The sequence below is a fragment of the Aplysia californica genome, unplaced genomic scaffold (genome assembly GCF_000002075.1).
Source record: "Aplysia californica isolate F4 #8 unplaced genomic scaffold, AplCal3.0 scaffold00229, whole genome shotgun sequence".
NCBI classification, from domain to species: Eukaryota; Metazoa; Mollusca; class Gastropoda; order Aplysiida; family Aplysiidae; genus Aplysia; species Aplysia californica.
This window is the reverse complement of record NW_004797499.1, coordinates 888,182-903,285: the sequence shown is the minus strand read 5'-3', so window position 1 is coordinate 903,285 and position 15,104 is coordinate 888,182. Positions and strand designations below refer to the sequence as shown.

The 15,104-nt window shown below is 39.9% G+C and overlaps 2 protein-coding genes across 2 annotated transcripts in view; one reads left to right on the top strand and one right to left on the bottom strand.

The window, feature by feature from the left end:
- LOC101849056 (protein SSUH2 homolog) overlaps positions 1 to 8,384 on the top strand; it is a gene marked incomplete in the record, with an annotated part of 13,393 nt that extends 5,009 nt beyond the window's left edge. The window contains 9 exon segments of the mRNA XM_005099923.3: positions 918 to 984; positions 1,628 to 1,757; positions 2,625 to 2,804; positions 3,410 to 3,472; positions 4,450 to 4,553; positions 5,260 to 5,352; positions 6,186 to 6,288; positions 6,958 to 7,062; positions 7,530 to 8,384. Of these exon segments, the coding sequence (XP_005099980.2) occupies positions 918 to 984; positions 1,628 to 1,757; positions 2,625 to 2,804; positions 3,410 to 3,472; positions 4,450 to 4,553; positions 5,260 to 5,352; positions 6,186 to 6,288; positions 6,958 to 7,062; positions 7,530 to 7,676 (992 nt within the window).
- A 2,777-nt stretch (positions 8,385 to 11,161) lies between these two features.
- The window catches only part of LOC101852325 (patched domain-containing protein 3), a gene marked incomplete at its 5' end in the record, with an annotated part of 21,370 nt that continues 17,427 nt past the window's right edge, over positions 11,162 to 15,104 (bottom strand). Inside the window, 2 exon segments of the mRNA XM_013083402.2 lie at positions 11,162 to 13,498; positions 14,823 to 15,000. Of these exon segments, the coding sequence (XP_012938856.1) occupies positions 13,000 to 13,498; positions 14,823 to 15,000 (677 nt within the window).

The following is a 15,104-nucleotide window of genomic DNA, read 5'->3' as shown; positions in this document are numbered from 1 at the left end:
GAGAGAGAGAGAGAGAGAGAGAGAGAGAGAGAGCGTATGCGTGTATGTTTGTTTGAGTGTGTATGTCTATATGTGTGTAGGAGAATATGTGTGTGTATGTGTGTACGTGTGTGTCTGTGTGTGTGTGTTTGCGTAATGAATGCAGATAGGTAGAAAGATAGATACGTATAGGTTAGTAGGTAGTCAGAACGATAAAAAAGTGAGTAGATAGCCTGGTAGATAGGTAGGTTAGCAGTTTGGGAGGAAATGGGTACAGAGGTAGGGAGGTAAGAGAGATGGTGGCTCAACTGGAAGGGAGGAAAACTGAGTGAAGGAGTGAAGATAGGTGGGTATGTGGGTATATGGGTAGGTGGATGGTTAAGATGAATGAATTGATCAATCAATATATGCAAGCATTAATTACATCTATTTTGAATAAATTGTGGTGTTCGAGTTTGTGGCGTCGGTAGTCTAGTGGTTGGGCAACCGGGCTCAAAATCGTGAGTTTGAAGGTAGCCTACGGGGGTTTGAAGTTTTGCTAGGCCCGACGTTGTGTCCTTGAAAAAGGCACAAACGCAAACTTTCCTCACTGCACCCAGGTGAGAATGTAAGACAAAGTATCTATCTATATGAAGGACACAAGGGAAAAACAGGGGATGCCACTTTTTGATATTTTGAGAAAAACAAATAAAATGCTTGACAGCCCACGTTTTTCCACAGTATAGCATATTTTCCAAGTCTAATGTTGGGCAACTCATCAGGATTTAGCCCGGGACACTTAGATGGGCCAGAAGAGGTGCGTAAACACTTTCCAACCCAAGTCACAGCTCAAGTTTACCCAAAACTGACTTCTATCATATTGTTTTTACCGTATACCCTTCTTTTGGTTCACATATTTCCCTACACTTACATGGGGGCTCCTTGTTTTGTTTTCCCAGCGTCCTTACCCCCGCCGACATACAAGGAATCACAGAGGGAACCTCCACAAAGAGATAATATTGAAAGGTAAAAAATAACCAGTATTACTGTCTCCTTCTTCACCTGCAGTCATGTTTTGTTTGTAAAAAAAGTTTACTTTCTAATCTCAGTTGAGTACAGATTTCGGGTATAATTTTGTAAATGTTGTTAATTATAGTTAGTTCATATAATGCATGGTATCAATTTCCCTGTAACAAAATACTTCAACAAGAAACCAAGCTAACCCTGAGAAAAGCGACGGAAAATGCTCAAGCAGAAGTTTTTATTTCTTTTAAGAGCTCTCTCTGATTGTCTCTGTCTCTGTCTCTCTTTCTCTCTGTCTCTCTGTCTCTCTGCCTCTCTCTCTGTCTCTCTCTCTATCTCAATCCCACTGTGCGTGTGTGTCTCTCTCTGTGGGTCTCTCTCTGTATCTCTCTCTCTGTCTCTCTCTCTCTGTCTCTCTCTCTCCCTCCCTCCCTCTCTCTCTCTCTCCCTCTTTCTTTCTATCTTTCTTTCGTTCTTTACGTCTTTCTTTCTTTCTTTCTTTCTTTCATTCATTTCTCTTTCTCTCTCTCTCTCTGTCTCTCTTTCTTTTCCTCTCTCTTTCTCTGCCCCCCCCTCCCTCTCTCTGTCTCTCTCTCTCTTTCTGTCTCTCTTTCTCTGCGACCAAAAAGCTGTGTATCCCTCCCAGTGTTCCCACCATCACGGAAGATCAGGCCCGGAGCGCCTTGCTTCAGTTTGTCAGTGAGGACTGCTGCTACGGCAAACGTCCCGCTGTGGAGATGAAGCTCAACGAACTTAAGTCCTCCAGCGCTTTCCATGTAAGTCACATTCTAAGGGCTGGCCGTGGCGGGCAGGGTCGTAGCCTGCCTCCTAAACGATCTAAATTATGTTGAGGGGGCGGCAAAACACCCACATTTAAAAAAAGAGAGCTTTGAAGACTGCATAAAAGACTCAATGACAAGAGCTTTTGTGTCGTTCTGAGAATTCAAACCAAAATTCTCTGTACCGCTGCCACTGTTCAGTCAGGAATTCGCTGAGATAAAGGAGAACGCAAACTTTAATTAAAAGAATAATAATTAATAATTGTACAATACCTCTTGAAGACACGCATTCTGGTCTTTCGACAACGCCTGAAGACGTGCTGGTTTGGGGTACTAAAAGAAAATAAAAACTTGTTTTTTTTCCAGGCAGATTTTTCAAATTTATTTTTTTAAATCTGATGCGTAAATTAAAAAGGACAGGCAAATACATGCTTACCGTACGGTGCAACATGCAGTTTTGCGTTTCCCACGAGTATATGATGTTCGCAACATTTCCTTTGTTCCCCTGTTGTCCAGATATGGGTGTCCAGTACGTTTTTAATAATTTAACTTCTACGCGTAAAGATCTTCGTAATGATGATGATAATGGTGATGATGATGATGATGATGATGATGATGATGATGATGATGATGATGATGATGATGATGATGATGATGATGATGATGATGATGATGATGATGATGATGATGATTATGATGATGATGATAATAATAGTTATAATAATATCAGGTAATAATAATGATAATAATAATAATAATAATAATAATAATAATAATAATAATAATAATAATAATAATAATAATAATAATAATAATAATATATAATTTATCCCCCCCCCGGCTTTTTTCCCGTGAAACATGCAGTACACACTGGAGACCTTTGGGGAAGGTCGTTCCACGAAATGGACGTACGAGCCCTTCAACGGTCAGCACGTGGCTATGACGGGCCCACCACCGGGGCCCTGGGATGTCCCAGCCCGGCCTCCTCAGATGTTCCACACTGCCAAACTGGACATCGAGGTGCCCAACACAGCTTCCGTCAAAGTGAGCGAACTTGTTTGTTATTTTCTTCCACTTAAATCATCCTATCGGAGATGGATGTTAAAGGAGATCCCTTTTGGGCCATAAAATCCCTACTACAGTATTACTAATATTGTTTTTGTTTTTTAAAGTACTATCATTGGCACGTTTCTTAAGGTGTACAGTCACACGTAATTTTAAAGTCTTGTACTCTGTATAGTGTTGCCGCTTGTTAGATGCTCAAATGCTGTCAGTTTGATTTTCTGACCTTTGTCAATGATCAAATGGGTAGATTAAGTCAAAGACCTCTCACATGGTTGTATCTCCAGCTTGATGGAATGAGAGATTGTGAACCGTCTGCCTACGATTGTGAGTCCAAGCTCACAAGACAAGGACATGTCTCTTTATGAGTAAAAATGGGTATCTGCTTGCGTTGATTTTAATCTCCCTCCCCCTCCCTCTTTCTCTAAATCTAAGCGATGCCGTTTCAAAGGGAGCTCTCGGAGCCCGCCTCTTAAATGATCCAGATAGTGTTGAAAGGGGAGGGGGGTGTTAAAAACATCTATACTAAAAAAAATTGCATCATAGCATACCGTTTGTTGTCAGGTCCCATTCTTTGCCTTCCCCAGCCCTGCCACGCCTGTTTCGCCATGGGCTTTCAAAGGTGTACTGGTTGCCAAGGAAAAGGGAGGGTGAGTGTTAAAGTTTATTGCTAGTTTCTTAAGTTTTTGGTGTTATTTTGGTTGTTGTTATTGCAAAACCCTCCCCAAGACGCACATGAGACCATCTCTGTGGCGTAGAGCTCGATCCACATTCGAAACTCCTGGCCGAGCGAAAACATTCCAGCGCATACGATATTCTTTTGAATATTTAATGTGGGTGAGGTTTTTATGCCGCCATCGACACGATTTGATTCATTTAGCTAAGCTAACTTCGATCGACTCTGCCAATCAGGGCCAACCTGATCTGAGAGAGAAACAATGCATATTAAAATATCAATATTATAGATACTCGATAATAATTCTTCTCACACGAGAATCGAACTCAGGTCTTCTGGGTACAACGAAGAAACTGCTGCACCACAGAAGCCGATGGTTGTGTGATTAATGGTGTAGAAGAGCATAGAGGTTCTAATACATATTGCATTATACAACATGTAAAGTCACTCGCCAGTACCGGCACAATCTTGCAAAAACGCGTCATCTGAAAGTACTCTCGTGTAAGGCTTCTAGTTAAGGGTGTCCTCAAAAATTAAGTTCACTTTTCTGTCCTCTTGTACTGCAATGTCTCTAGAGGAGGTGCAATTATGTAGGACATGGGGCAGGTGCGTTACTTATCGGATCGTCATGTTGTTCTCTAAAGTAACATTCTTGACGCCATTGATTCGTCCATTAAAAAAATAAAATTCGTCTTCATCTTGCTTTGAATTAATTAAATTCCACAATGTAGGTCTTTTGGGCTGGGGCTGTGGCCCATTTCTCATAATGAGTCCAAACCAAGTGATTTTTCGTCAGACTAAGAGCGTTACTTTCAGCAAAATGTGACTGATCCTTCATAATTTTTCTTACCCCTTCAATTCATACTTGCGCTATCACTTTAAAATAGAATTTGAAAAACTGACTGTATTCTTAGATGTAACAGAAGTGAATTTATTTCTTCTCTTGCCAAGGTTGAATGCAACACCTGTCGCGGGTCAGGCCAAGAGGAGTATGAGGAAGTAGGGGAGAAAAAGAAGAGAGCGTGCACAAAGTGTAATGGCGATGGTACTAAACGGTTTGTACAATCACGTTATTATTATGGAACGTTTGAAACGTTCTGTTGATAAATAGATTATGTCTGTTTCGTATATATTTGCAGGGGAAACGTTGCATTACTTCTTTATCCTTTTTTTCTCTCCTGATTGCTTTTATTTTCATTTTATCCATTACCTTTGCATTGCTTCCCCCCCCCCCCCCCCCTTCCTCAAATCTCTGCTTTCTTCAAGAGGATCATAGTAACAAACCTTGATAAACGACCTATTATTACCACACGACATGATGTTCATTTTAAAGGAGTGCGAGTTTATTAAATGTTCAGCTTCGTATTTCCAATTAAATAGGCTCAACTGAGAGTAAAAATGGTCGAAAAAGCACGATCGAGACATCAGAACATTGGAGAATGGGTTGGGGGAGGTGGGGGTCTGGTCTTGATTTTATATTCCTCTAGACATCAAGAGGTGGACCTAATAACATTCAGCTATTGTCAGTCCTTTAGAAGATGTCGAGAGTGTGCTTTTAGTATAATACTATCAAAATGTACACACACACACTCACACACACACACACACACACACACACACACACACACACACACACACACACACACACACACACACACACACGCACATGAACACATGCACGGGTTATTGGAGGAACATACAAAATAACATTATTATTCCTATAACTATAACACAGCGTGTATGTGATATCCCGCCACTCAGGTGCTCCAATTGTGATGGGGCGGGCCAGACACAGTGTAGCGAGTGTCAGGGGAAGGCATCCCTGCGCTGGTTCATTCTGCTCACAATCCAGTGGTAAGTAACTATCTGACCTACTGCATGTCACACGGCACAAGAAAGAAAAAAGTCAGTTTGATACTAATGATTATTAGATTTATGGGAGGGGGGGGGGGGTGATGACAATGATAATGACAACAAAATTAATTATTATAATGATGACAATAGGATAGTATTGATGCAGAAATAATGATAATAATTGTAGAAGTTACAGTGATGATTGTGCGCGGTCCCACCATAAAACACTGCCTGAAATAGTATGATGGTAATATTATGTTCAGCTTAAATGTTTTTAAAAAAGACAAACGTTGTTGAGAAAATAATATTAATGCGTTTTTGCCCGTTATCCTACATTTTACGTTTCTATGATGTCTCTCCCCCCCCCCCCCTCTCTCTCTCTCTCTCTCTCTCTCTCTCTCTCTCTCTCTCTCTCTCTCTCTCTCTCTCCCTCTGACTCTCTCACTCTCACTCTCTCTCGCTCTCCCTGTCTCTCTCTATCTATCTCTCCTCTCCCTGTATTGTCAGGCACAAAAGGCAGATGGCAGTCAACTTGTGTTGATAGAGACATAAAAAGACACACATTTTAAAAAAACCTAGACCACGCCATGTTTGTCATTTGAATCAGAATAAAAAAGGATTTACGTTTTTTTTAAAAAGCCTTTTTGAATGTCAACTTACACATTTAAAGCATAATAACATCATGGGTGTACTTTGTGCATGTATGTGTTTGAGAGGGGAGGGGTTGTGGGGATTTTGGGAAAGTGTTTTACGACGCTCGCAAGTGCTTAAGGTCATATGAGCGCGCATTTACTCGTAGCATTTTCAGTTTGGGTGTACTTTGTTTCCATCAGGACCAACCATGCTGAAGACCATGTGGTGGAGAAAACGGCGCTGCCCGTGGAGCTAGTGAAGGGGGTGTCTGGACATAAGGTCTTCCAGGAGACACAGACGCGGGTGAGTGCTACAGAGTCTGTGTTTGGTATAATAACATATGTTCTTGCAGTGTTTTGTTGTACTGAGTGCACACTGCTAATAAAAATTTGGTCGCCTTTAAGCACATGTGGGATATCCCGAAAAATGCTGTTTTGAGAAAGGTAACGTTTTTGCCCCTTGTTCAGTTTCTTTAAAAGACAAACAGAGTTTTCTCAATAACAAAACAAAGATACACACCGATGAACCAAACTTCTCCTATAGGTAGGGCAATGCCCACTTTTGGTGTTGGTCAAAATTTCTGGAAACCCCTGAAATCTGGGTCAGCCCGCTTGTCCTTAAAAGCGACCATTTGTTTGATTGAGTCAGAGTCAATCAGAGTCTCCTCCATGGGTGGAGCAAAAGCTACCATGAAAATTTTGATGATTTTTAAAATGTATTTTCTTTCTCTTTAAACCTTGTTCATTCGTTTGTTCGTTTATTTGATTGTTTGTTCGTTTGTTTTTGTTTGTTTTTGTTTGTTTGTGTGTTTGTGTGTGTATTTGTTTGTTTGTGTGTTTGTTTATTGGGGGGGGGGGGTTGAATACGATATGTTAACATGCCTATTGTACAGTAATGTGATATTTTATGTCTTAGTCACGTATAACCCAGAGACTTTTCGTGAGGAGTACGTTGTGCTTTACTCATGCACAGGTGTGGCCAGTGAACCACTTCCCGGAGCCAGAAATCAACAGTGCGTCCAACAACCTGGTCAGTGAGCACGGCTCCAAGTTCCCCACAGAGATAATTCTGATGCAGGTGAGTCAAACGAGTCTTTCATGCCTTCAGAAAATGAACATCAAAGTTCATCTAATACTGTTTAATTGAAGAAAAAAAATTAAAAGATGTTTTTAAAATCCCCCGTCGATACAATACACATCTTTTAAAAGGTGGGCTTTGGTTATGTCTCTCAGGGTCTACCGGACTGAGAAGGATTCAACATACCGGCAGAAAGAACAAGATACTCAATAAAAAGTTCTCGCCTCTCGGTTCGGAGAACGATTTTCCCCACTTGGGAATCGAACTCGGGTCTCCTGCGTGCGACAGCCTAACGCCTGAAAGTCTCTCTGACTGATATCTTGAACTCAAGCCCTGTGATCCATTTTAAATCATTGCCCTTTTTGAGGACCCCTTCCATACCCCTTGCGTATATCATTTACATGCTTAAATTAAGGAAAGCCTGTACACACCAATTACATAATATGTTGTTTTCTCGTCCCTCATAGCGCCACCAAGTAAGAATCATCCCGGTCACCCAGGTGTTCTACGAGTACAAAGACCACAAGGACTCGTACTTTGTCTACGGATTTGAGCACAGAGTTCATGCTCCCGGCTACCCGGCCAAGTGTTGTTGTGGGTGCAGCGTACTCTAGTGTGTACCTGCGTCTTTTCCTTTACGTCGACACAGTAATCATCATTATAATTCTTATTTTCTTATTGTTAGTAACCTGTGAAAGTGGCATAAGACCATATAGCAACATTTTTCAGGAGAGAGAGAGCGAGAGAGAGAGAGAGAGAGAGAGAGAGAGAGAGAGAGAGAGAGAGAGAGAGAGAGAGAGAGAGAGAGAGAGAGAGAGAGAAAGAACTGTTTTATTCATTTAAAAATACAATGCAGTATATTTCCTGTTTTTTTATCAACTTTTGGAATGTGAATTTCGACAAACTGCAAACGATACTACAGGTTAAGAAGCTGCAATTATTTTTTTTAAAAATGTAAGGCTTAGAACAACTGGCTTACAATTTGTTATGGAAGTCAAAAGTAAAGGTGAAAAGAACAATGGGTGGATAGAAGAGTTACAGCCTACCAGTGTTACCTCAGTGTGTGACTGTTATCATCAACGTCATTACAGTAAGGTTTTCTTTTTCTAAGCCAAAAGATGCAGAGAGGACAACAACTTACATTAACACCAAAGAATGAACGTGTTGTGTCTTCTGTTTCTAGAAGTCGATTCAGTAATGTCAAGCGAAATACAAAACTAATAAACAGCACTCTGTAGAAGTCACAAAAGTAAGATTAATATGAATGTACCTTGTGTGATTTGGCACCACTTTTATATTGAAATAAATTCCATCAAAACCAATGAATTGTTCCAAAGTGCTGAAAATGCAAACTCTAAAGCATTGTAGTTTTAATAAATGCTGATAAATAAGTAGAATGATTTTATTGTTGGCAGAGGTATCACACATGTACTGTGTCTTCGTGGTTGCTTTTGTCAACTGCTGCTGGAAATTACTGTTCACTACACAAAAAGCCTCCACAGCACGATCCTTTGTTTAGATATTTATCAAAAGCCATTTACCAATAGTAATTCCCATCCATACTTCAAAATATCCTTTCGGGAATTGTAATGCACTTTTTTCTCTGTCCTTATGGAGATAATATTATGTGCTATGTCTTCAAAATGTGTCTGATGATGGGCTATATATAAGCATAACAAAATCGAAACAAAACCAGGAAAAAGATAACAAAAGACACTTTTATTCATCTCACATGGCAGATCTAATTAACAATGACATGCATAACAATAAATATAAAACACAATCAAACACAATTGCACTTCGTTGCAGTGCAGCACCTTGTTATGGAGCTGGGGTGAATGTGTGTTGCTCAAATGAAAATACTGCATTTCGCCAAAGCGAAAATTCGATAGCTAACTTAGCCAAACAGTTTTGCTTGAGGAGATAATGAAGATAAGTAGAACGCCAAATAACTCAAACATTAACGTAAAATAACACAAACCTCAGGAGTTTAGAAGAGAGGTATCTTTATAGAAGAAGGAAAGACGTACAGAGAAACAGAAGCCAATATGCAACAGGCTAATGATGCCAGATACATGTACCAGTTCACCCCAGGACTGAAATATCCTAGCTTCCCAAACCATATTTCCGTCTTTGTTCCAACATTGGTGAATGATACCAAACTTTGAAACTTCAGAAGCAAGAAACGCAAATCAACAACTTGCGAAATACACTGAGCTGCAAAATCTAATGTTTCAAGACTAAAAGTGATACGATTTGTAACACACACAGTATTCGACGAAATAGTTGGCGCAACGACGGATCATCATGACCATCAACAAAGAATAAAGTTGTTTGTTCAGATCACATTTTTCCTCAGCTCACCATCCAGATTAGGGTGAACCAAACAGAATCAGAGGGCGGCTGAGAAAGACAAGATTCGATGCAGTATAAAATATATTGCGAAAGCGGCAAGATTTCCTTCAAACGCGGGGCCTGAAATTCCGGGGCCTATATGGTATGATTAAAGTGTACTCCTGTTTTGTATTTGCTAATGAGTCATTGAAGAAAAAATTATGGACCAGGATCTCTCAGCAGGATGTACAAAGTCTTCACTCAAATTGAAGATGAACACGTTCTCACTCAGCCACATCAGCATAATATTCTTCCTTACATCATCAAGGCTTCAATGAATGACGTTACGATAGAAAACATTACCACAAAATCTAAGAAGTCAACTACAAAAAGGGTGACCCATGACATATTAGAAGAAATGAAAGAGAAAGAAAGAGAATATCTAGAGTCAAAAGCGGGAAATAGTAAGCATTGGAGAGAGAGAGAGAGAGAGTGAGTGAGAGAGAGAGAGAGAGAGAGAGAGAGAGAGAGAGAGAGAGATAGACAGACAGACAGACAGACAGACAGACAGACAGACAGACAGACAGACAGACAGACAGACAGACAGACAGACAGACAGACAGACAGACAGAAGAAAAAAAAGGGGGGGGGGGTAAAAACAGGTGTAGAAAAGTACAAAGCTTTAAATAGAAAAGTAACGGAAAAATATAAAGAAGCAAAAGAAAGCAGGATAAAAAATCAGTGTCTTGTCTTGAAAAGAGAAGAATCATTTTAAGATGATAGACGCAACATGCTTTTCAAAATCAAAGAAGTAAGTAGGAAGAAAAGATACTCAAATACTGACGGCATTAGATAAAAAGTGATACTTAAATGAGCATAGCTGATGTTTCAGGCATAGGCTTAAAACACATAGAAGAATTTAACTTTTCAGAGGTATTAGAAGAGGACCGATATAATATTTTTTTTAAAGAAATAGTTCGACTATCAATTAAAAACAAACAAACAGAACTACAAGTTACCCCTGAGTTCAGAGAAGCATTGACATTCTCTCCGTGTTTTCATTATCTAACCCACAGTAATTCTTGAGCTTTCTGTTTTGCAGAGTTTGCTCCTGAACACTCTTACATGCCATTGCTTTTACTTTTCTTAAAGAGAAGTAACTACCGAATTTGAATATTTTAACTTTTTAGCATTTTAAAGTAAATTAGTTACCAGTCGTGAAGTGAACTTTCGCAGAGGTGAACAACTTGTGTTTCGCGCGCTCATATGACCTTAGCAGTTGCGAGCGCCGTAAAACCTTATACTATACTATACTATACTATAGAAGTAACCAGATTTGGGTAATGCAAGTAGAAACAGAAAGTTTACGGTAAAAGAAATAACGTACATGTAATTGAAAAAGTGACTTAACAAACGTAACTCGAGTCACCTTACTCGGTTTATAAATCTATGTCTAGTCAAAACAGAAGCCACGATTCATCTTGGTCCTTATTTCTTCTAATTAGCTTTAAATATTCTCCTCTCCGGAAGGACTGATCATCGTCAGATATTGACGGACGAACTATTATCACTAGATCTATGTCTTATCGTCCTAACATTAGCAAAAATCTGGTAGTTTTCCAATCTCTCTCTCTCTTTCTCTCTCTCTCTCTCTCTCTCTCTCTCTCTCTCTCTCTCTCTCTCTCTCTCTCTCTCTCTCTCTCTCGCTCAGAAATATATTTGAAAGCTCACATTTTATATTTTCCGATTCAGAAGCATCTTTTACTCTTTTTGAAATACTCCCCCCCCCCCCCAAAGTGCTTTTCTCAGTAAAATGTGTTACTCTATAACATATTGTGGTAGCTACATGTATTTTAAAGATTTCGACTGTCGCATGAAAGGAAGTAAATGGGTTGTCATAAGGAAGGGTCAGTTTAAAATGTGAGCAACCGACAATGTACTCAGCTTTCCAAGGCCACCACACAATATGGGTTTACGTCCAGTCTTTAGCAAGAGAAAGATATCAGAGGCAAAAGATTAATGGTTTAAATAGGCTAGGTGTGGTCAACCCTTCTGTTCAGCTGTGAGTGCTGCACAATCGCTGGGGAGAGTAAAAATTAACTGAGGACAATGAAAATGTGGTTTCTCAGGAGACTGTTGAACATTTCATGCAATGAATAGAGTTCAGATATCGTGTAGAACTGAAAAAACGCTGGCGCAAGACGACCACAAATATAAACAACAAGGTAGAGATACGCGCGGTTACTGGAACACTTGAGTCAACATATGGTCTTGAACATCTTGACCTCACTGGAAAAACAGAAGGCAATACAGGCAGAGGTACAACAAGGACAACATACTTACAGAGCTTGAACAGATAGGTGACGTGACAAGACCTAGATAATAAGGTCTTTAGAGCATCACAGCAGGTCAGGTACTCAAAAATGATGAAAAATTTGCTTTTTGATATTTTTGGTGCTTTTTTTGTTTTGCCTTCTTTGATATCTTATAATTTATACGGATCTTAGAAACTGAATCACTCAAGTTTGGCCACTTTGAATATCTCTAAATTTACTATAAATATATTTATCTAATGTCATCAAATGGCAAAAAAACAAAACAAACAACAACAGAAAAAAAGAAGCAGAAAGAGCGCGCTCTTCGTTGGATCCCACGGCACACTGTGCCCGTACCAAGGGAGATAACTGTGTAATCAATGTACCTTTCTTGCCTAGGTTTAACAACTTTTGACGAAAGCACGGCGTTGGCAAGAGTTGAGGGAATCAAATTGCTTCATTGACATGTACATACAAATGTCAATGAGAGGCATTCGTAAAGAATGAGTAAACAATGAGACTTGTCCCAACTCGAGTTGTCGCCGGAATTTTATAACAGCGTCATTGCACACGTCCCACACAGGCGCAAACATCCCCTAAACATAATGTGTCACGACGTGGTGGAATGAGGCACTCGTCAATCTTTGGGCATGTGGAGCTGTTGGTAGGTATCATCTTAAAGCTTACTCAATAGTGTTGCTTTCAATGAATAAATTATCCATCTATCTTCAATAGAAGTCGATGTATTTCGGATTGAAGGAGGTGGGGGTCACCTGCTTTCAGAGGTAAAATTAGAGAGAAAATCGCCGCCAAAGTTTGGCGACTTCAAAAGTTTGAGAGTCCTTGAAACTGTAAATTGACCCTTTTGTGTCTTAAATCAACGATTTTCAGTAAAAGCCACACACCAATGGACATAAAAGGTCTTTAAAACAATTTGATAAAAATTGCCAAGCAGAAAGAAAAATGTCGTTGTCTACGATTTCATTAATTTGACAAGCGCCAGATTTCACCATGATGCCTCACATATTATGTAACTCGCTACTCTATAAATAAATTATTATTGTTAAAGCTTTGGACTTCCGTAAGCACGCAATATGGACAACTTCTCTCATCAATAAGACGCTATCTATGGAACGAAGCAAAGGGTATGATTTGTTTCATTGTGAAACGTTGGTTCTTAAGTTTGAACCACACCATACCCAAGTCCCCGAGGCTTTATGATAATTCTGAATTGTTGCTAACGTCAGTAAATCCTTCTGGACAAGGACGGAAACTCTCTGATGATTCACTACAAGTTTTCAGTAGTCTCGTATTGTCCTCCTTCGTTTTCCTTTTTCTTAGGACTTTCATTCTCGGACAATTTTATATTGTCATTACTTTTGGGACTTTCACTCCCGGATAATGATATATTTTTGTCATTGCTTGGGTGGAATCCCTCCTCCACGCCATCGTCATCATCGTTTGCTTTGACATTATCATCACTTGGTATAGCGTCATCATTATTCGCGTACTCGTCTCGTATTCTTGGGCGCGCCTCGGGTCCAATAAATGATAGAACAACTGGGATGAGAAGCACTGCATGGGCCGTACCGAAGCCTATCACGAGGAACATGATTTTGAAGAAAGACTGGAAGATATACGACTCGGTGAAGAGGAGGGCGATGAGGCCGATGATGGAGGAAATACCTCCGTTGAGAATGGGGCCGGATGCATCGATCATAGCCTCTGTGGCACGTCCGCGGCGGGTTGGCGAGTCGGAGATCATGTAGGCCGTACACACGTGAGCGCTAGGTGGGGGGAGACAATGAAGAATAAATGTCAACCTAACAGCAATAAAATATTTGTAGTTTTTTGGGGTTTTTTTTGTTGTTATTTATTTTTGTAGTTAAATTGTAGTAGTTGTTGTTACTGTTGTTGCTGCTGTTGCTTCTGTTGTTACTGTTGCTGTTTGTTTTGTGGTTGTTATTTTTTCTGTTCCCGTTACACTATTTGTTTGTCTTTGAACGAATTGCACTTCTGACTAATCGACTCTGAAAACATAAACCAGTACATACGCAGAGCCCTCTTCCTATTTTCACCCTGTCAACACAATCTAGATCACTTTGGAGACAGGGAGCTCGACTTTACGATATACTTAAAATGAAATACTGTGCCAACAGTCGACAGTGAATCCCACGCTCGTGTTTATCTAGATCATCGTGATAAAGTACAACAATCGTTAAACATACACTTAGCCCCATATCTACCCATTTCAACACAATTTAGATCATTTAGGAGACGGGTATCATAGTCTCTTAGACACAATGTCGGAACACTCTACCTCTCCGCAACGCCTTACGGTATAAGCGGCAGATAAAGTGAAGTATGAGCTGTATCAAATCATCGTCTTCATCATCATCATCATCATCATCATCATCATCATCATCATCATCATCATCATCTTTCTGGATACATATCTTTCTTCAGGGGCTGCAATTTCAGCAGTATCAGCAGCAACTTTCAAGAAACTTTCCTCTATAAAACAATATCAAATCAACCTTATGTCGTATACTCAACTAACATCTGGCATCAATACAATAAAGAAACCGTGAAAAATGGTGAAATGGTACATGCCCATATCAACACTATCAGATTACTGAAAAGACGCGACCTCCGAGTTCAACGTCCATCTCTGAAAGGACCGAGCCATAATAGGAAATTGGTGTAAAGTAATTTTCCAACGGACACAAAGTCGGACTGAGCAGATGCTTGAACCTCCGAACCTACAATCTCACAATTACGGGTCCGGTAGCCTAACCACTACAATACCTTAGAATTACAAAAGTTCTATCTGACACTTTTGGCTGTTTTGAATTACTACGACCATGAGGTCAGAAACCAAACGTTCTGTCTGCTCTATCAAAATCTTAAGATTATTCGGAGTCGCTATCAATATGTTCAAAGAATTGCATTCGAAACAGCTAGACACGTAGTGATTTTCAAAATTATTAAAGTCAAATTTCTCAAAACTGGGTACTGAGCACATAGAACTTTGTAATTCTGGTGTAGCGACGAGATTACAGACGCCGCGTAGAACAGGAACCAAAGAAATGAAAATAAAACACAGCGTACCAAAAATCGACGGAGAATCCCACGCTCATGATGATCTGTATCATGGTAATGGAGCTCAGGCTGAGCCCCCAGATGCTCATGTAGCCAAACACGCCGATAACGATCATCAGCACCTGCCCCATGACCACAGTCACGATGATAGGGTGGGGCAGGAACAGGCACGTCACCACGAACATTACTGTGGAAACGATAGTTGTTTTTTTTTAATTTCTTATTATTCATTTATTTATCTATATATTTATAATATATAGTATAATCTATCTATCTATCTATCTATCTATC